General features: G+C 53.6%; 1 protein-coding gene across 5 annotated transcripts in view; it reads right to left on the minus strand.

The window, feature by feature from the left end:
- The window catches only part of Arsg (arylsulfatase G), a 116609-nt gene that overhangs the window by 27289 nt on the left and 67122 nt on the right, over positions 1-22198 (minus strand). For 3 of the 5 annotated variants that reach the window (XM_077110591.1, XM_077110590.1, XM_077110592.1), the window contains exons 4-8: positions 20868-20915; positions 18674-18785; positions 16105-16242; positions 9683-9879; positions 8653-8733 (exon numbers count right to left, since the gene is read on the minus strand). In XM_077110591.1, the coding sequence (XP_076966706.1) occupies positions 8653-8733; positions 9683-9879; positions 16105-16242; positions 18674-18785; positions 20868-20915 (576 nt within the window). Of the gene's footprint in view, positions 1-8652; positions 8734-9682; positions 9880-10320; positions 10367-16104; positions 16243-18673; positions 18786-19782; positions 19851-20867; positions 20916-22198 lie in introns of those variants that run through there. The other 2 variants (XM_077110593.1, XM_077110594.1) reach the window with 2 other exon arrangements.

The following is a 22198-nucleotide window of genomic DNA, read 5'->3' on the forward strand; positions in this document are numbered from 1 at the left end:
CAGGATCATCTCTGTGCAATCTATGAATTTCCACATGGGTAATTCGAGGGATTGTTTTTGTAACCATGAAGTCAAAAGTGACCACCACTGTAATGATAACCAGCGGGCTGGAAGAGATGAGGTCAGGCTTTATGGAAACATCCTGAAGACATGTGGCACTGCATTAACCATGACCATCCTGCCCCTCCCACGCACCCTGCCCTCATCCTGGTTGAGCCAGAGGCCAGGAATTCCACCAAGTTCGCGTGTAAAAAGCGGTGCCAAGGCGAGCGCTGTATGTGGCTCGCACACGCTGCAGTCATGCGACTTCCCCATGTTTGGCTGGTGTGAATAATAAAAGCAATGGAGGGCGGGGGTGGGGGGTGGGCAGGGGAATCCAGATGAAGGCTTTGTCCTTGTGCACTCACACTGCCACCAACCGGACCTTTGATGTCCTTGGCCCAGCACCCCACACCGGAAATGCTCAGCATTCTCAGGACCTTCTCATCACCAGCTCTGGAAATCGCCCCCCGCCCCAGAACCCAAGAAGCAGATCACAAAACCACCCGGGTCCTAGGCCCTGTTTACGTTGAAGGGTGTGGGGCTCCAGAAACCGGCTGAGGTCTCTGCAGGCTGAGTGAGAAGCCCTTTGATCTCGCCCAGCGTTTCTCAAATACAGTCTTCCCGTCCAGAGAATTCCTACGGAGTCTTTTCCAAATATCCACGCACGTGGGGCGGAGAATCGCGAAGTACAGGGAGCATAAACTCATTTCCATGTGGCTTTGGAATGCCGGAGGCCAAAAGGCCAGGAGCGAGCCTCGCAGGTGCGAGGTGCTGAGGCTCTGTGCAGAATTCCCAGCCCAGGAGGGTCATCTGGGTGGACACCTGGGGCATGGCTGTGTGAATCTGGAGCAGGATAGTGTCCGTGTTCTGGGTGATGAGTTCTGGGGAGTTGCATGTCCACGGGGCACCGTGTTGAAATGGACCTGAGTAACCTTTGAGGCCAGATGCTAAGAAAAGGTCAAAGTTTGGGTTCCAGAAGGCAAGAGCCACGGGTCTGTTCTGCGACAGGCAGTGGACACAGGGTTCAGTCCTGGACCCCAGGACGTTTCCAGAAGGGTCAACTGGCCCCTAATTAGTAAATATGCTAATTGTTCTTCACTCTTAGAGGCTCAGCTTGGTTGCCATGACCCTCTGTGCCACCCTTTTGCAGGTGACTGACCTTGTCAATATGTTTTTCAGAGAGAAGAATCTCGCTGTGTTGTCTTCTTTCAGCAAAGGGATGGCTGGAGGGATGGGGAGGAATTCAGCCAGGATACAGCATGTAGGTGTCAGCAAAGTGGACAACCCCCATGCAGAGATTCAGGGAGAAGAGAACAAGATCGCTCAGCTCAGAGAAGACCCTCAGGGTGGCCACTCAGCGACAAATCTCTCTCAATGCTGTCAGGGCTGGTCAGCGGATCCAACTGCACCTTGCCTTAAACAGCAAGACCCAATTAGATTCAAGCCACACTGGTCACAGGCCCCTAGACTCTGCTGTCAAGGGGGAATTTAGCTTAAGGGTCCTCAAGTGTGGGCAATTATGAAAAAAATACTCATCCCCCAGAACACGGACACTATCCTGCTCCAAATCCCAGGTTCTCGGTGGCTCTGCTAGAGGAAGACAAAAAATGATCCGACTAGAATTCTCTGTGGGTCCCCAGGGCTCTGGAGTCTAATGACTAGCTGCATGTGCTTGCACAGAATCTTGTTTGCTGTGGTTTATCTTCACCAGCAATGGCCAAAGTCCAGAAGAGCTGCCCTGTCCTGCCAATGTTCTTCAGTGATCCATGCTCCTACTCACAGAAACCCATTCTGAGTTAAGCATAATATTAACATTACCAATAATCTCTCTTATTAATTGTGCCCTCACCAAACACCAAGTTAAGTGCTCCTAAGCATCATGTCAGGTTCTTCCCTGCACTATGCCATTGAATCCGTACGACAAACTTCCGAGCCAGGCGCTCTTACCTCCATTTTTTTCAGGTCAGGAAACCAAAGTTCAGAGAAGTTCAATGATTCACACAAGGTCACACAGCTAGCAAATGGTAGAATCAGAATCCAAAGCCAGGTCTAACTGCCCAGCCAACGCCCTCCCGCTACTGAGCCTTCTAGGGCAGCAATTCCCATCCATAAATACAGTTAGAATCACTGGCGGAGCTTTTACAAAATCGCCCAGGCTAAATTGCCCTTTTCCTACAGATGTGATTTATCTTTCGAGGGTCTCCCAATGACTGAATGTAAGGGAGTGTCCATCCCTGGTCAGATCAGGAAGTGGACCCATTTCAAAACTAAATATAGCTTACGTCCTTCTGGATCACAGGCTTTAGATTGCCCACACCTTTACACTTTTATGCCACCGCATCATAAATGGGACCTGATAAGTTACAGCCAGCAAGAACAATACAAATTAAACTTCTGTGCACTTCTCCATTTCGAAAGCTCCTGCTTGGTTCAGATAAGCCTGAATACTCTGATCCAAGTTCACTGATCCATTGAAAAATGTGAGCGCCTTGCTTTTGGGCGTTGGTTGAGAGATGTTCGTCTTATGGCCCGTGAGAATGCATTTCGATGCATCTGTGGTTACTCGCGACTCTAATTAAAGCAGAACCTCTTACTTAAAGAAATAAATATTTAGCCTCAGTAACCAAAATACAAACGGAACCATGATTCATGACTTTGCTTACTGCTTCTTCCCTGGCTACAGAAGTAAAGTGGCATTCCGCGACGCATCGTGACAAGGCCGACTGGGCAAGACTCACCCCTGCCTACGCCTGGGGACAGCGGCCTTTCTGCCACTCCTCCCTGACTCACAGGGGCAGTGTCCCCCGGAAGGAGGTGTGCAAATGTCTCCATCCAGTAGAGTTACCCGGAGAGGACTGATTTCAGATTCCGACTCCTGGGTTCTATCCCCTGAAAAATCTAATTCAATAAGTCTGGGGTGGGGTTCTGGTTCTAGAAGATTCTACTGCCAACGGGCCGGAGACCAGAGTTGGAAGAGCACCGGCAGGGTCATCAGGAGGATGCCTCTGAGCCAGGCAGAGCTGAGTCCTAACTCCAGGGCCGCTCCTTCCCGTCACATGGCCTCGGGCAGTATCTGAAACCTCTCTCAGGTATCAAGCCTCTGGGCCATGAGGTGGGGAGAGGCTCTTGTGGGTACAGGGTATGGGAACAGTCACCTAAGACCATGGATATGAAAGGTTCTTTGGTATAGAGCCTGTCCCCAAAGTGTCCAACAAATGCCAATTCCTCTCTCAGAAAAATAAAAGAATGATCTACAGGTAGGCAATAGCACAGGTGGGCTAAGAATGTGGCCCAGTGGTGGAGCCCTTGCTAGAACGTGCAAGGTCCCGAGTTCGATCCCCAGCACTGCCAAAAAATAAAAATAAAAAAGAAGAGGACCGTGTGCATGCCCCGGTGTGTCACCTGCCCGTCCCACGAAGGCATGAACATCTGTGGCTCCTCTGCACCCATGTCCTGAGGAATGCACATTCCATAACCTTCCAGAGAAGCCAGCTTGGTTTCTAAATATAGACTCGTGCCCTCACCAAGGACACCTGTGGTCTACTGGTTTTCTAGAAACACAGGGCTATTGCTGGCCTAGGGTGGCCTTGAGCATGATAGTGAGGACATTCCACCAAGCCCGGTGGCCCTCGTCCAGAAAGAGACAGAGCTGGACTTCCGCTGGGTCCTCACCTGCAGGCCCCGCCCTGGCCAGAGCCAACAGCCATGAGCCTTGTCCCTCGCTGTCCCCCCAGCATCTCTGACCTTTCCTTGCCCTACCCCCTGCCTCACGCTGGAGCGAAAGCCCAGGGCGCAGAGGCCTGTCCCAGTGGGGAGCGTTACGTAAGGCCCTGATAGCATCGGGTTTCACCCAGCCCAGGCCTCCCAGAGGTGCCCACGCCAAACGCCACACAATGTTTCCTCATCACCCGGGAGAAGGAACAGTTCTGCTCCTCAAACAAAACCAGGGAGGTTTCCAGACAGGAGCAGTCCTGGGGAGAACAAGGTGCCGGCCTGGCCGGGGAGGAAGCAGGTTCAGAGTGAGACGGAGGCTGGCGCCCTGGCCAGGCCTCCTGCCCCGGGGGCAGCGGGAGTGACTCCGGCCTGGCTCCTGGGGACAGACCCCTGCATCCTGGCCCTTTTCTCCTCCTCCCGACGGCGGGGCCAGGGCCAGCCAAGGGCAGCATCCTCACTCCAGCACGGGTCGGCGAGGAGAGGACTCCAGGAGACGCTGCCTCATCCCATCAGCTGAGCCGCGGCTTGGCCCGGAAAGGGACGAGGAGGGGGCCGGCCCGGGAACAGGGGAAGACAGCGCGTGGTCTGTCTAGCAGGCTGCCTTCGGGGAGAAAGAAGCGGCCCGGTACTGTTTGTCCTACTCGTTGCGAAAACATTGACTATCTTCTCTCCTTTGTGTGCTCTTGAGACGGGGCCCCTTGCTGCAGGATGGGCAGGCTTCCCACTTACGGGAACCTGGGTGAGGAAGAGCAGGTGGTCCAGAGAAACCCCAGCCCCTGACCCACAAGGTGGCTCCCGCCCCACGGCACGCAGGTTCCATGCAGGGTTTTGCCCAGCTTCCCAGAATCCCCGCAGTGTCAGGAGGAAGGGGGCCGTGGAAGAGTTGGCAGGAAGCTGGCTGGAATGAGCAAGTGTTACCCCGAAGAAACTGCCTTTCAGAGTCGGCTCTCGGAGTCCCCTGAGAGTGGCATCCAGCCCCACCACACAAGTGCCGTGCCCCACAGATACCTTATCATGTCACAGGTCTGTGACAAAGCCCTGCTCCAAATACAGTGTGGCCAGGAGATGACTCAAGGAGCCAAGTTTCCCAAGACAGAGGGCCCAGAACATGGTCACCGTGTTATTTAAGCCGCCTGGTTCGTCCGCGGGAAAACCTTTCTCAGGGCATTTTCCGACCCCCCCTCAGCCCCTCTCTTGGTGGGGTACACCAGGTCCTTTCTGCTGGGAAGCAGCAGCAGTCTAATGGAGATTATCCGTGGAGGCCAAGCAGGAGGGTGGGTGGCCCAGGCAGTACCCCAGATGAGTCTCCCCACACTGAACGGGGGGTCCACCGGCCCACAGGACAGAAGAGGAAACCAAGCTTCCTACGCTGACGAGGTCGCAGTGGGGACGCTGGCCCGTCTGGGCCTCCAAAGAGGTCAGCTCTCTCCATGTTTCCACTCTGCCTCCCACAGACCTAGGAAGGCTCAGCCCGTCACAGGGGCTAAAGGCGAGTTCCTAACGACCGAGAGGTTCAGAGCAGCTGAGCGGTTGCTGGGATATAAAAAGGCCTGAGTAAGGGTAGTCACATGGGCTGAGGACGGGGCCAGCAGAGGCCAGATAACAGGGTCCCCCGGACTCCTGCCTTTCCTGGGGGCAGCCCTCCATCCTCCTTGGCCTCGGTTTCCTCATCTGGCCCAGCTGGTGAATGCGATAAAGAGGTCTCTTCCCACTAAAGTGAGGCTGTTCCTGGAGATTCTGTCTCTGGCTTCTCTGGTTTATAGTTTCTGGTTCAATGGAAATGAGTCCAGGGCCCGCGCTCCCTATTCTCAGCCCCACTGAGGTTAACTGAATGGTGTGCTGGGGGCAGGGGGTGGAGCGGGGAGCAACAGTCGGAAGGGTACAGGCTTTTCTCGGGGAGTAAGACAATGTCTTGGGACCTCACAGACGGGGTGGTGGCATAACACTGTGAATGTGGTCAATGCCACCGAACTGGACAATTCAAAATGGTTCATTTAATGGGCTATGAATTTCACCTCGATTTCTAAAGTTAAATCATGTCATTTTCACTCTTAAATCCCACAATTTCACAACGTTTTAAAAAAATTGAGGCCAAAATCATTCTGCCTTAAAGAAAAGGCCTTCAAATACTGACCCTGTCTCTCCTTATTCTACCTGGATGCCACAGGCCCCAGATGTATAGACCCTGGGTGGCTCCAGAGAGTAGCTCCCGGCTGTGCCACTCCCTCCCTGCCCAGAACCTTCTCCCTACACATCCCTGTCTGTCTCCTAGTCAGGCTTCAAAACTCCAGCCACCAAGTGGAGGCCCATTTGCACTATTCAATATGGCAGCCCTGGCCACGTGTGGAAGTGTGGCTAGGGTCAGGAATTGGATTGTCATTCATTTTGATTTAAACAGGCACATGGGGTTAGTGTCTCCTATACTGAGCAGTGTTACTCCAGACAGATGGCTCTCGAATTTTAACCCGTATCATCATCTGAAGGACAAGCTAACCCTCAGGTTGCCGGGACCCATCCCCCGTGAAGAAGTTCTTGGGGAGCACCAACGATGCTGGTCCAGGGACCACACTTTGACAGTCACGGACCAGAGCTGGAAGTTCTAGACTTGGAGGACTCTAGACTCCTAGGGTGTAGACATGGATGTCCTAAATTGGTTTTCCAAAGTGTGATCTCTAGACCAGCTACAATGGCATCACCTAGGACAGAAATGTAAAGCCTCCAGGGCCAGCCTGGTCCTCCTGGGTCAGCACGGCATTTGGGCAGGATCCCCGACAGCCTGCCATTGCTTGAGGTCAGGGGCTTTGTTGATCTTTGTATCCCCAGCACTGAGACCAGGAAAGAGTAGGTGCTCAACAAATGCTTAGAAAAAGAAAGGAAGGGGGGATGGAGGTTACCCCGCTGGGAAATGAATTTCTTATTGGGTAAAATTTTCCAAAGAACAGGGCCCAGTCTACATCCTGAAAACACAGTCACTGACTCAAAATGCCTTCTTAGCCGAGCATCGGGGCACACACCTGGAATCCTGGCTGAGGCAGGAGGATCACAAGTTTGTCGCTAGCCTTAGCAATCTGGGAGGCCCTAAGCAACTTAGTGAGACCCTGTCTCCAAATAAAAAATTCAAAAGGGCTGGGAATATGGCTTAGTGGTAAGGTGCCCTGAGTTCAATGCCCAGCGGCCCCCCCAAAATCAGCTCATGCAACAAACCACTCCCAGATATACTGTATTCCTCTAGGCTATTTGCTTGCAGGAATTCAGTACATTCCCCCCACACTTCTGTCCTCCCCAGTATCTCCTCAGTTTATCTCCAGGAATCAGAACTAAACCCCTGCCTTTTTGAACTGGAGGGAACCCCAAAGATCCATATAGACACCAAAGGCCCAAGAGATAAAGTGGTCCAATCACTGCAGGTGAGGGTGAGGTCCGGCTCTCCAGACCCCTGACTCAAAGCTCTGGACCCAAGACAGGACCCCGGCCTGACAGTCCCTTGCTTGTGAAGTTCTCCAGGGACCTGATCCAAGGGTTGCCAGGTTGAAGCAGAAAAGTAAAAACGAATGACCAGCATTTCCTTCCCACCACCAGACGCTGGGGACAAGGAAGCCCAGGAACTAGGAGCAGCCGTGAGCTAACGGGATGTGAGTCCCCCTGCCTGGGGACAGCTAGGGGCTCTTGCTCAGCACGGAGTGGGAGCCCAGATTTAACACTCTGTCATGGACAGTCCTCGGTACGGGCAGTCTTGTCTCAGAAGCCCTTGGATATAAGCACCTTCTAAAATTTTAATTTTATTTATTGTAGGGCTGGGGATCAAACCTAGCGCTTCATATATGCTAGGCAAGTGCTCTACTGCTGAGCCCCAGCCCCAGCCCTTTTAATATATTTTTTAAATTTAGGGACAGGGTCTCACTAAGGAGCCTTGCTGAGTTGCTGAGGCTGGCTTTGAACTTGTGATTCTGCTGCCCCAGCCTTCAGAGCTGCTCGGATCACAGGCGCGCACCACTGCACCTGGCCTTGAGTTTTCCTTTAAATGGACGTATCACGATTGCTCTAGACACTCCTCTCTTGCTGATGTGGGGATTATGCCCTGCTATTCTATATATATATATATAAATGCTGCAATGACCACTCATTTTACATACATTGTCATGCCCTTGGTTAATTATTTCCTTAAGACGAATGCTCACAGGAGGAAGCAATGTATCAAAAGGCAACATATTTTTCCAGCCTTTGGTCCATATGCCACATTGTACCCAGTATGGACCTGCTCTCAGGAGGCTGAGGTCCCTGTGGGGAACTTTCCCAGAGCAGATGGGAGCTGAGCTGGAGGCTGGAAGATGTTTAAACAGAACCTGAGCTGGAGGCAGGGAGGTGTAGCAGGGAGGGCACCAACATTAACTGTGTGGCAAGCCTGGCTCTGTCTCATAAACTGTGTGACCTTGGGCAAGTTACTTAACCTCTCTGAGAGTCTGTCTTCATCTAGAAATGGAGCTGTTATTACTTACCTTTCACTTGCATAAGGGTCCACTCAATGTTTCTTAAATGAATGAAATAAATTAATGGCTAGGAGGAGGATGAAAACGGAAGACAAGGAAAGGAGAGAAGAGGAGGAGAAGAGCAACGCATACTTATTGCAAGGTTTGTGGACTGCCTCCTGAGGCCAAAGGCTGGTCCTCTTAGGGGCCTCCTGGGAGAGAAGGCTAGAAAGGCATGGTCCAGGCTGAACGGACCTTTGACCCCCATCCCAGCTCGTTTCTCCCTCTCTGGGAGCCGGTGGCTGGTGAGTCCCTGTGTCCCTGTTTCACAGTGATGCCCCAAGGCAGAACCCCACCCCCAGGCAGAACCCCTCGTCCAGCCGAGCCGGCTCCCGCAGCGGGCTCCGCTGGCCCCAGCTGAGCCCTCTACCTTGATGGATTTGCCACAGTCCAGTGAAGGGACCCACGCTGCCTGCCAGTTCACACTTCTGAGCCCACGGGCCATTGTCTCCTAGAAACCAGAAAAGCAACACCCAATGGTCAGTGGCTGGGGGACACTTTCACCAACTCTCCCTCCTTGGCCCTACAGTCCCGTGCACAGCAGGAGGCTAGTCAGGGAAGGACTTGTAGAAATAACCCTGAGCCCCCCCCCCCTTGAAGAAGCAAGCGCCCTTGACAAGGGCTGTCTTACTAAGCTGCCGGGGAGGGGCTCCCTGCCTCGGCCAGGCCCCCCGAGCCTCTCGCCTTACATGGCTCGCCTTGCTTATGGGTTTAGCCATCCCAATAGCACAGGCATCGGCACCAGCCAACAACTACTCACTGAGCATCTATTATGCACCTACTGCTTCCTGTCCAGCCTCTCGTAAGCTCCCAACACGCCGTGGAGTAGGTTCTACTAGAAGCCCAAGTTTTTGAAGCTTAGAGTGTTACAATCACTCTCCCAACAGTAGATACGGATTCAAACCCAGGTCCGGACTTGACCCCAAAGCAGTGCTTTTACCACTGCCCTGGTTCTAGGAAGGGATCTGCGACACACAATCCAGGTATGGGCCCTTTAGAGGGGTCACTACTTCAGCTCCATGAGGGTCACTCAGCCAAAAGATACGACCTGGCGACCAATAGCACCTGGAGTCTTTGGGACCAGGAGGCTGCTGAGCGGCACCAAGAAGTTCACAAGGTCAAAGTCATTCATTGGCAACTAAGAGCAAGACCTGGGAGACCCTCCTCACCACACATGGGGCCAGCGAGAAGCACATTCAGACAGACCTTTCCAGGGCCCAGCCATCGAGTGCCCAGTAGACACATGCTCACATGGAAGCCAACCACCGTCATCAGGCCCCAAGTTCAAAGCGAGCCTTGGCCCCATTAAAGAGGACCATTGACCAGGCTCTGCTCTCCGTGGGGCAGGTGCAGGGCTACCCAGGGCACGCAGCCAGGCCCGCTGGCTCTCACCACTTTACCTGTAAACCAGAGGAGTGTGTTTTCCTTCGCCGTGTGGTCGACTTTGTCCTTGATCTGACCCACCAGGCTGTCCATCTCCCGGAGACCCGCGCGGTATGGGCTTTGGCCCCGTGGGTTTGCCTGTGGTCCAGCCACAGCTAGGGGCACGTGCATGTGGGCCAGGCCCACGTAGAGCAGGAAGGGTCTTCCACTGGCACTGAAACAAAGGGGGACACGGGAGGTAACTGTGCCTCTGGGATCCCCCCTGACCTGGGGGACCCCCCAAAGGGTCTGCCACGGGCTCAAGGAAACATTTATCTGTAACCTTCTAAGGAAATGTAGAGCTCATCTGGTCAGCAGGTTCTAAACGAGAATGTTGTAGTAACAGTCCTTCAGCGTTTACTTAGAACATACTACAGGGGACCCGTGTTGTCCAAGCTCCTCCTCCTCTCCATGCAAAGGCCCTGTGGCCTCTGGTATCGCTCAGAAACTGCCTGTCTCTACCCCATCCCCAGGTAAGAGCAGCTGTAGAACCACTACCTGTCCTCTTCTGTAGAGGGCCCCTGGTGGAGGCCCTTCCCGCAGGCCATGCCCACAGGAGGGCGTCTGTTAAAGCACACAGAGGGGTGGGTGAGTAGGCTCAATCAAGTACACTCACAGGGTGCGGACAGAAGCAGGGCTCCTTATTCACCAGTTCCCCCAGACACTCGGCTTTCAATTCATCCCCGTGTTCTCCTGAGCTCACTCTGGTCCACATCACCCCCAGCCTTAGCCGTGCCCTGGGAGATTCTTGCATGCCGGTCCCCCGAGGTCCACTGATGGGGACTGTGCTTGTCCTTAGGGGAAGGAGGAGGGGAAGGAGGAGGGGGGAGGAGGAGGGGGAGGAGGAGGGGGAGGAGGAGGGGGGAGGAGGAGGGGGAGGAGGAGGGGGGAGGAGGAGGGGGGAGGAGGAGGGGGGAGGAGGAGGGGGGAGGAGGAGGGGGGAAGAGGAGGGGGAGGAGGAGGGGGGAGGAGGAGGGGGAGGAGGAGGGGGGAGGAGGAGTGGGGAGGAGGAGGGGGAGGAGGAGGGGAAGGAGGAGGGGAAGGAGGAGGGGGAAGGAGGAGGGGGAGGAGGAGGCGGAGGAGGAGGGGGAAGGAGGAGGGGGAGGAGGAGGGGGAGGAGGAGGGGGAGGAGGAGGGGGAAGGAGGAGGGGGAGGGAGGAGGGGGAGGGAGGAGGGGGAGGGAGGAGGGGGAGGAGGAGGGGAAGGAGGAGGGGAAGGAGGAGGGGGAAGGAGGAGGGGGAAGGAGGAGGGGGAAGGAGGAGGGGAAGGAGGAGGGGGAAGGAGGAGGGGAAGGAGGAGGGGGAAGGAGGAGGGAAGGAGGAGGGGAAGGAGGAGGGGGAAGGAGGAGGGGAAAGGAGGAGGGGGAAGGAGGAGGGGGAAGGAGGAGGGGAAGGAGGAGGGGAAGGAGGAGGGGGAAGGAGGAGGGGAAGGAGGAGGGGGAAGGAGGAGGGAAGGAGGAGGGAAGGAGGAGGGAAGGAGGAGGGGAAGGAGGAGGGGGAAGGAGGAGGGGAAAGGAGGAGGGGGAAGGAGGAGGGGGAAGGAGGAGGGGAAGGAGGAGGGGGAAGGAGGAGGGGAAGGAGGAGGGGAAGGAGGAGGGGAAGGAGGAGGGGAAGGAGGAGGGGGAAGGAGGAGGGGAAAGGAGGGAGGGGGAAGGAGGAGGGGAAGGAGGGAAACCGAGGCCCCCAGGGACCTGTTGGTGTACACCCTGCAGGACGTCATCTTTGATGGTGTCAGAGTTCCTGATCAACAGCTGCAGAGTGTTGGTTAGGACAGACAAAAGTGTTCTGGAGGGAGATAGGGGTGACGGTCACACAGCAATGTCACTCTATTTAACGCCACAGAACTTTACACCAAAACAGTTAAGGCAGCGATTTTCATGTTCGTGTATGTGCCACATTCAGATCTGTGACTCCCACGTAATGGCGTGCTGTGGCTCATTTTCATCCTCGGTGGTATCTCGTGGGTGGCTAGAAATCAGCTGCAGTGAGAGAATTTACCCCAAAGACACAGGCCTTCCCTCCAGGCCGGGGCCGTTTTCCGGAGCTCACTACCACACGTGGTGCAATGCCCACCCCAGGTCCCACCCCGCCATCCCCCTCCACACTCCCACCTTTATCAAAGTCACATTAGCACCCGGGGCCAGAAGTTCAAAGAGGCAGAGGAGAACGAGGGGCGGCAGCGTGGAAAGATGAAGGACACAGGCTTGGGAGGGCTGCGGCCACATCAAGGGATTTTTTTATTTCATGGCTAGGCAACTCTGACTATACGCAATTGACTTATTCTCCGTCATCTGTAAGATGGGAAACCATATCCCCCGACAAAGCTGCTCCGATTACTAACTGCCCCCAGCAAGCGCTGAATGAACAGCAGCTTGTTTGTTGGTCGTTGCGAAGGCAGGCCACAGCGGTGAGGGTACCTGGTACCCAGGGAGGGACCTCTTTCCTGCATCCTGAGGACAGATGAGGATTCACAAAGTTGTCATGCAGGGTGGACACAAACGGGTCCCTGGGGGCATCTGTCTCCCAAGCCACATCTTGAGCATGGGTCTGGGCTGAATGGAAAGCAGAGTGGGAGAGACCGGGTGCTCTCAGGGTGAAAAAAAAGGCGGATTATTAGTGTGCTCCCACTTATGCCTGAAAAACGTCTCCTTCAGTCGTCCTTAATGAAGCTGCGGCAAAATGTGTTTGCGCCCTGGCCGAGGGTTAGGGCTGCAAGAACACATGCAGATCTGTGGAAAGGGTCATCTCTGGGGTGTGGGACTCAGGATGATGGTTTTTTTTTTTTCTGTTGGCTTATCTCTGTTTTCAGGGATCTCTAAAGGGAACAGGCTACTTGTGTGGCCAAACAAGCAGAGTGGTGGGCAGAGAAAAATACCGAGGACAGTGCCCGGGGGGAGATTCCAGGACAGCAGGCCGGGCAGGGCCCGGGGATGTGCTGAAGATGAAGACCAGGGTCAGTCGAGCCTGAGAAAACATCTGCTGGGACATGCAGAACAACAGGCAAGGGTGTCCCCTCGCTAGGAGGGTGGCCAGCTGGTGTCTGGCCAGAGACAGGCAGGCCTGGGTGAGGTGGGGCTTCTCTCAAGCTGGGAGGGAGGGGCAGCTCCCCACCGCTGGCCTCTGGGGTGACCCCTCGGATCTCTAGAAGGGAGGCAGCAGCAGTCACTTGCCCCTCTACTTCTCCGTCTCCCTCTGGACCCTGTGTTATAGCCACCTTCACCAACCCACGCTTGATCCGACAGTTCTCCATGTAGAAACCTCCCGGGTGCCCTGCAGCCTGCTGGTCAACCCCGACACTGCGGTGGGCATTTGTGACCTTCCAACACCGGTCTCTCCCCTGCCTCCCGTCCCCCTCCGGGGCTCTGCCTGTCTGCCAGCTTCCCACTCCACCTCCTCCACCTTCCTGCACCTCACCAGGCTGTTCCTACCCCGGCAGCCCCCTGCCTCAGCTCCCAAGTCGCTGGGACTACAGGCTTGTGCCACCGTACCCAGCTCTTCCTTTTCTGATGACACTAACCCCATCCCGAGGCTCCACCCTCATGACCTCATGTGAAGCAGTCCCATCCCCTTAGCGGTCAGGGCTTGCAGGTAGGATCCTAGGTGGGGACCTACAGTCTGGAACACGCTGGGATAGTGACCACACACTAAGCTTCCCAGAAGCCTCGGACTCCAGATATCCTAAGCCACCATTTATGCCATCCCAATGCACTGGTTCGGGTTCCACGCACAGTCCCAGACCCTCCCTGCGCGACCCAGGAGCCCACGACATGAACGCCTACTTTCCCATCAGAGCCTTGCCTTCAAATACCCAGACCAGGATCAGAGTTCAGCAATACTGAGACGAAGTGAAGACCCAGGGAAACTCTCAAAGGCTGGGGACCTGCCTCGGAGGTAGGGTGTTTGTCTAGTGTGTGGGAGGTCCTCGGTTCAGTCCCCAGTACCCCCCACACACCCCTTCAGAGGAGTCCTGGGGGAGGTTTCTTCCCAAGAATAAGCAGGAAGACACACTCGAGGGGCACCTGGGGGTTCTGACAAACAGGTCCAAGTGGAAGAAGGGCAGGTGGGGTGGGGTCCCGAAGAAGGAAGGAGTGAGGGTCTAGGGGCCTTTTCTGTGGAGGCGCAGAGACTCCTGGGTGAATCAGCAGGTTAAATCCCAAAGAAACCTGAGAGTCACCTTCTACAAAGTGAAAAGCCAACAGGATCCATGACTTTTACCTAATGAATGACTTAGCAAAGTCTTCACTCTTTTTTCATTTGATGAGGAGAATGGAGCTCATGTGTGTCTTAACTCACTCAGGGACCATGCCCATGGCACAGCAGGCCCTAAACAGTCCCTGGTCCCCAGCCATAGCTCCCCCTCAGAAACCTGCTCTGTTTGAGGCTTGATGTGGTGGTGCAGGCCTGTAATCCCAGCAACCCAGGAGGCTGAGGCAGGAGGATCACAAGTTCAAGGCCAGCCTCAGTAACTTAGCAATAAATAAAATAAAAAAAGACTAGGGTTGTAGCTCAGTGGTAGAGCATCCCTGGGTTCAATCCCCCAGCTTCGGTTGGGGGGGTGAGGAGGAAAAAAAAAGAAGAAGAAGAAGAAAAGAAAAAGAAAAAAAAATATCCCTGTATTGTTAGAGACGTTGCAAAAGCAAGATTGTCCCCACCTGCCGTGAAGCATCCGCTGGCCGTGGTACATGACAGCCTAAAACCATCTCAAAGTTCCAGGGATGTTTGACTCTTCAGAGGAAAGAAGGGACTTTGCCCTTTTTATAGTAGCAATCTGAGAAAAATCAATAGTGTTTCTCAAAAAAGTCCAGCTGAACCCTTCACGTGTGACCTTGAAGGCCCTCAGAGGCTGCTCCTGAGAGTCAGGCCTTCAGCCGTGGATTGCTTCATCAAGAGAACCTGATAACCGGGTCTCCCTGATTGCCCACTCTCTCCCCGGCTCTCCTCTCCAGGAAAGCCCAGCATGGCTGAGCAAAGGGTGGAAGATTCTCGCACATCTGAGGAGCAGAGCTGACCCCTATCCACAGGGGAGTCTCTTAATTCTGCACAGGCAGATGGTCATGCGGCACATTTTTTTTTTTTCCTTTAGGGTGAGGCCTGTGGACCTAACGGAAATGGCTCCATGGCCCTTGAGGAGTTTACAATCTGGAAGGAAAGATAAGATGAGCACACACTGGGTCACTCTTGGCTCTGACCAGGCAGAGGCTGCAAACCAGCAGGCCGCGCAACACGCAGGGTGTGTTAGAGACACGCTGTGGCGTGGGTTTTGTTTTTTGCTTTTCGTTATTTTTAATTTGTAAGTTACAACATTTGAAGTTCATGAGATTTCACATGAGAGCTAAATATCCTGTCTCTCTTGGAAATGGGAAAAACCTGGCAATCCAGGCTCACATTCCCATCCATCACACTATGCAGCTGGAGCTAGGGGGCAGCTGTTCCCTTACATGGGGTGTATGCATGCATGTTCACCGCAGGCCCCGCCATTCCTTAATGCCTCCCACTCAGCCTGCTTTGCTCTTTCAGGTTACCTTTTGGGCCCTGTAGATGCAGAAATGTGTAACCCTGTTTGACAGGCTGAATGATGACCTCCAAAGATACCTGTGGTCTAATTCCTGGAATTTGGGAATGTTGCCTGATATGGCAGGTGAGACTTAACAGGTGCAATTAGGTTAAGGATCCTGAGATCAGGAGATTACCTTCGATTCTCCTGGTGGACCCTAAATGCAATCACAAGTGTCTTTAAAAGAGGGAGCCAGGGAGATTTGACAACGGATGTGTAAATGGCAATGGAACAACAGAAGTCAAGATCAGAATAACGCGGCCATTAGCTAAGGAATGCCAGCAGCCACTGGAAGCTAGAAGAGAGGAGGAAAAATTCTCCACTGGAAACTCCAGAAACAAGCAGCCTCGCTGACATTTTGATGTTAGTCCTCTAAAGACTCATTTCCAACATCTGTCCTCCAGATCTGCAGGAGAGGAAGTTACTGTTGCTTCAACCACTAAATTGGTGGTCATTTGTTACAGCAGCAACAGGAAACTAATACACCTCACTAACTGACGAATTCAACAAATGTGCCCAGAATGGGGGAGGAGGCCCTACCCTCCTCCAGGAGGAGCCTCCAGTCTGGTAAGGAAAGACAGAATAATCCTGACTGTGGGACGTGAGCAAAGCCAGATATGAGACACTCCCAGAAACATGCTAGAAACATCAGTGAGGAACTTCTAACCAGGACCAGAGGTTCCAGGGGTATAGTCTTCCCGTTTTACCTACAGGAGACATGCATGCATCCTTCTTTGTTGGGCTACACCACAAAATTGTCATGGCCTTGGTGGGGCTGAGGTCAGGGCACACAATGCACGGAGGGGTGGGCAGGGACGGGCCAGCACCGGGGAGGCAGGCTCCTCACCTTGCCTGCTGGATGAACTGGGTCGCCTTCTCGGCGTACTTCCGCGCGAGGCCGCTCAGGTTCACGGGCTGTTCCACGATGTTGAGGTTCTCGTAGAGAGGAAGGGCGATGTCCGGGTAGCAGTCCCTTTCAAGGTTCCTGCATGAAGGCCACAGACAGGGAAGTCTTCATTTGCCCGACTTCAGGAGCCACAGAGGACCCTGAAAGTCTTTACTGCAACGACTGCACCCAGAACGCTGCACAGGCTGGCTGCAAGTGACATTGCCAGTCAGCCATCTCCCCCAGGTGTAAAACCAACAGAGAGCACTATCCTCCGTTCCCTTGGAATGGAGCTCTGTGTCCTTGGAAAGGCCTGCCAGACTCGGGGACGCTGACACGCTGACAGCAGGGAATGTTACTGCTCCTGTTTTTCAGGGAGATCCACTGAGGTCTGCCCAGGGCAGCTTATTTCAAAGCCAGAATCCCTGTCTGGCTTTCTCCACTGACTCTGTGTGGCCGGGCGACATCTGGTATGCCCAAGTCCATGGTCAGGAATTCCTGGGACACCAAGTGTCAGGATAGGAGGTGATATAAGAAGGGTTGGGCATTTTTAATTCTGAACCATGACTGAAGAATCTGGAGAAAGTTTAACAAATGAGGGAAAAGGGGGCAGAGGAGCCCAATAGATAACAACTCCCAGGAACAGCGAATTCTGCCCTGGGTCTTGGAAACTAAAATGCACCCGCCAGCGGGCTGCTCCGACAGCGTGCCTCATGGTCATGACCTGAGGTTGTCGGTGTCTCCTTACTGAAGCGCCCCAGGAGCAGGAAAGGAGGTGACAGATGCTTTGCAGAGGAATTTAGGAAATACTCAAGCCCTCTGCCCCGATCCCCTCAGAGAACGAGGGAGGAAGATGAGAACCGTGAAGAAGGAAGGGGCCTAGAAGTAGCCCAGACAGGAACCTGTGAAGAACTTGAAACTCCCTGTTCTGCCTATGTAAATGCAAACCCCGTTAGAGAGGCTCAGGAGGTGAGGCCAGACCGAGCACAGTTTTTTGTTTTTTTAAAAAAAGGGTTATTACTGCTGGGTGTTGTAATGCTAATTCCATTTTAGGTTGAATTTTTCAGCTGTTTGTTATCTGTTACAACTCCACCATCATTTACATCTGGGGGGGGGGCGTGGCGTGATGGGGATGGAACCCAAGGGTGCTCTACCACTGAGCGATATCCCAGTCCTTTTTATCCTTTCACTTTGAGACAGGATCTCCCTCAGTTGCTGAGGCTGCGGTCCTCCTGCCTCAGCCTCCAGGGTAGCTAGGGTTCCCGAGGTGTGTGACCACACCTGGAAGATTTCTACATTTCTTCAAGAACCAAGCATGGAGGATGCAGGCCCTGAACTCACAGAGAACCAGACTGGAATCTTGATTCCTCTCCCTCCCCAGCTCTGTGAGGGCAGGGTGAACACCCGCCTCACCCCGTGGTCATGTGCATCATAGCTAAGCGGAGGGAATGTCTAGAATGTCACAATTCTCAACAAACAGCCACCATCATATTAACTGTTGTTACCAATGAACCAGCTGAGACTCACATACCCCGGTGGCCCAGACACTTGTGACCTAGGAAATTACCACACAGCGACCCATGAACAAATGGAGCAAAGGACATGTGCTGACGCCTGACCTGAGTACAGCTTAGGATCTGTTTTTCAGGGGGGTACTGGGGGTGAATCCAGGGGTGCTCTCCCACTGAGCTACATCCCCAGCCCTTTCTATTTTTTTGAGACCGGGTCTTGCCGGAGTTCTAAGTTGCTGAGGCTGGCCTCTAACTTGAGATCCTCTTGCCTCAGCCTCCCAAGAAGGCATGAGATTACAGGTGTGTGCCACCATGCCCAACTAATTACCTTTCCCTGACCATAACTGCATGGGAGCTTATTGGAAAACCTTTTGGAAACAAAAGAAGAAAGAAGAAAATGAGACCCTTTAGCTGGACAACCAGAGTGAGCCCTTGTTAACGTGTTGGCACATGTCTTTGCAGTCGCTCTTGACGATGTGGAGATAGAGGTGGTGAAGATCCTTCTTAAAACTGTCTCTTCCTTTTTCACCTACAGTTATATCATGAGCACTTTTTTTATCGAATATGTTTTTAAAACACCATTTAGGGTCTTCGTGACATTCCGATGTCAGAATCCTGGCCAACTGCTCTGGGCAGGAAGAAGCTCCAAAGGCTCTCTGTGTACTTTTCTCCCCCCCCCCCACCCTCCCTCTCTCCTTATGTCCAGTGTCTGGGCCAGGTGAGTGGCCCAGGAGCCAAGCCAGCAGGCCGAGGAGGAGGGAGGCCCCACCTGTGTGAGACCTTGGCAGCAGAAGCCTCTCCCCATTGGAGCTAACAATCCAAGGAACTGGAAAATTCCATCAGAAATACGCCGTGGCTCTCCTCTTTGCATTAGAGTGCAAACAATGCATTTCAGCCTGCCCTGGACACACACTCTGACTTATTCGCTGTCTTACAATCTCCTGTCTGCTTCTCCTGCTGACTCTGGGTGGACCGCAGCCTTAGGCTTCCCCGTCTTCTGGTGTGCTGGAGAGCCTTACCTCGAGGAGCCGTTGCCCTGGGGACATGCTGGGCAAGGAGGGTGGTCGTAGCCCGGGGCATCAGTACAGCCCATATCATGGCTGTAGGGAATCCCAAAGTAGTAGTCAAAACCTGGAACAGAAGCAACCAACCCGTTAGCACACCAGCTCTGTTGCTTCTCTGTACGCCTGCCTTCTCACACCCAGGACAGGAATTTAATATCCCCTGGTTTAATCTTGCAGTGCTCTGGAGTATGTAATTAAAAGTGGATTTGATTAATATCCTTTTGAAGTATGCAAAGAAAAATCACTTTGCTAGTTTCAGCTATAAGACTACTTTTGCAAAACACCTTGTGATTCCAGTTAACCCAGGCTGGGAGGAGCTGAGGAGAAATGAACTGTCCAACACTCTTACTGAAAAGACGGACACCTTCAGGTAAGCATTTGGTGAAAACCTACTAAGCACCTGACACGTAAAGGGGAAAAAATAAGATGAATCCTACCCTCAAGAGACTTTCCATCTAAAGGGGAAATAAGGTGTGTAGCTTAAGCCCCAAGAGACGGGCAGGTGAGTCGGAAGAGGAAGTCACTCCCCGACACAGAGGCCGGGTTGGGACGGGGCAGGAATCTCAAATGCTTCTTGAAGGATGGGCTGGGGAGGGCCGATGGGATCGGGGCTGGGGGGGTGGTGTGCAGGGCAGGGAGAGAAGGATGTGGGAGACCTGAATGGCGGTGTGGACATTTTGTTCTGACAAAGGATAAAACCAGTGGCCAAGCAGAAGGCAACCACCGGGAGTTCCTCGGCTCTCTCTGTTTCCTTGGAGGTGGACGGAACTCCAATCTCAGGAAGCATATCATTCACCCAGGGTCTCCAACGCCAGGTCTGGAGAACAGGGAGGGCTGGCTTCCGCTTTCCTTCCGGCCCTCCAGGGGCCTGCCACCTGCTCAGAGCACTTTTCCTACACTGACCAAGTCACCTCCAGTTCCCACATGCCTCACGCCTTGGTGGCTTTGCCTGGAATTCCCTGCTCCGCGTCTCTCACAGGTGAAGCCGAGTCAGTCCCGCCCAGCCCAGTGCTGGGCAGTTTCCTAGGGAACCCCCAGTCCCCTCCTCCGTTCCTTCCCCAGACCTAGAGCAGCAGCCTGCAGACTTCTCATGGGCGTGGTGACATGGGTCTCCCCAGTGGCGCTGCACTCCTTAAATCTGGACGGTAGACCTTTGATAGCCCAGTAGGTGGTGTACACCGAAGGACGAGCAAACGTCAGTTGTACCAGGGAAAAGAAAATGGAAAGTTCCATGTTGACCTGGTTTGCGCAAATTTTTTGGATGCCTCACAGGTAAACACACGACCCTGAAATGTCACTGCATTTAATGTCAGGCTGAGCCGAGACCAGGGTCAGACAGTAAATATTTTAGGTTTTACGGACCAGATGGTCTCTGTTGTGGCTTTTCGGTTCTACTGCTTGAGCACAAAAGCCCCCATACACAACCCGTGCACAGACAGTACCGCGGCTTTCATGAAAGTTTACTTGCAAAAACAGGTTGCTTCTTGGAGACAGCCCATAGGTCTACTGGGACCCCTGGTCTGGACCATGGGTGTCCTCTGACCCCAGATTTGGGGAGAAACCTGGCTGTATACTGGGGCACTGACCCGGGAGACCACCAAAGACTTTGGGAAACCATTAATATCTTGGTGAATTGGTCACTGAGGGGATCCATCATTCGGCCAAGGACTTTCACAGAATCGGCTCTGCCCACTTCATCCTGGCCTTCTTCCCCAGGGTCAAGGGGGAGAGGTCTGAGAAGCAAAGAGCCGCAGGAAGGAGCCAGAGGCAGTGTCCCCTACAGGGACCCGCAGCCCCTGCTTCTGCCAACCCAGGGGACCATTTTCACTTCTTTCCAGAGCAGCCGTGTTGGGACCTCTCAGGTCTGATGTTCCCTGAGGTGCAAAGAGCCAGGAGACGACATGAAGATGGGTGGGTGGATAATGGGGCACCAGGTAGCAAAGAAGGGGGCCAGGAAGCCACTGGCAAGAGAGCTGGGGGCTACGGGGCAGCAGTGGCACCCCAGATGCACCCAAGTGGCCTTGTGAACGACGATGTCCTGACCTAGGCTGAATGACCCCAAGGACGGGATGCGTGGAGCCAGCGGGGCCTCTCACCCAGACAGCCTCATTTTCTGTTTCCCAAGTAATGAATCCCCAGCAATTCTTACCACGGAAGTTGGGGTGATAAGAGCCATGATGCCCAAGATGCCATTTGCCTGTGGAAAAACAAGACTGAGATGTTCAGAGGGACCCCTGCAGACCCCAGGCCCTCGGAGGGGCTGACCACACACTCCGACCTCCATCGGCCCTGCCCTTCACTGAGGAGCAAAGACAGCCTGCCCACGTGCACGAGACCCAAGCTGGCTTTCTGGGACCAGACCCAGGGGAGCCTGCGGGGTCACAGCAAGCAACAGTGACCACAACGCAGGAAAGCCTGTCACCCCCAGAGCCCAGGGCACAGCCATCTGGGCCGACGCCCGACAGCCACAGCAGCTTCAGAGCCGCCCTCTGCTGCAGCCTTCCACGCTGGGGCCAGGCCAAGGCACAGGGTGGCCCAGGAAGCAGGTGCACTGTGCCACATACTCTCAGAAATGTCCAGAGGAGCTGGACAACTTGAAGAGGCAGCCTCGGCAGCAGCTCAGGGCCGAGACACCTACCGGGCAGCAAACGAGAAACAAACCTCGGCGCCCGCCCGCGGCTCCCGGCTCTGTAAGTGTGTTTGTTTTCGGAGGATAATTGGGCAAGGGGCAGCCCATCCTGACAATGTCGCTGATCTGTTCCTTCCACTCTGGACTAGCCCCCTGGGAAATGTCTCCAAGGCAAGGGGGCAAAGAAACAGATGTGATACAAAGATCTAACAGTGGTGGCCATAAAGGACACAGAGGAGGGGGAGAGTCACAGCAGCCAAGGAGTATGGGTAAGGGATTTATCTAACGTGGTCTCAGTGAATACTACCCAGCTATCTTTATGATGTTTTTTTCCCCCTAGTACTGGGGATAAAACCCAGGAGCACTCTATCACTGAGCTATTTTTTTTTTTTTTTGAGACAGGGTCTCATTAAATTACTGAGGCTGGCCTCGAACTTGTGATCCTCCTGCCTCAGCCTCTGAAGTCACTGCAATTATAGGTGTGCATCACTGTGTCTGGCTACCCAAGTAGCTTTTACAGACAAACGCATAAATAAAGAGTCTGTAAGAGTTCATTATAGAACTCCCTTCTTACAACTGCTCCACAGCAGCTGGAAAAAAAAAATTTTTTTTTAACAAAAAACTGGAGAAAATGGGTTAAGCATTGTATGGGATGCTTGGATTAAAATTACATGGAAACATGAAATTACATTAAAAATGATTTTAAATGATAATAAGTATGTAAAATTGAATTACACGGAAATGTAAAATAACGTGGACAGGAAGGAAAATTAGGCCAAATATACAACCAGGTAAAATGATGGAGAGTGGAGGCGGAGCAGAGAGGTGTAAAGGATGTCAGTATTCCTTGG

Source organism: Callospermophilus lateralis, chromosome 11, assembly GCF_048772815.1.
Source record: "Callospermophilus lateralis isolate mCalLat2 chromosome 11, mCalLat2.hap1, whole genome shotgun sequence".
Classification (NCBI taxonomy): domain Eukaryota; kingdom Metazoa; phylum Chordata; class Mammalia; order Rodentia; family Sciuridae; genus Callospermophilus; species Callospermophilus lateralis.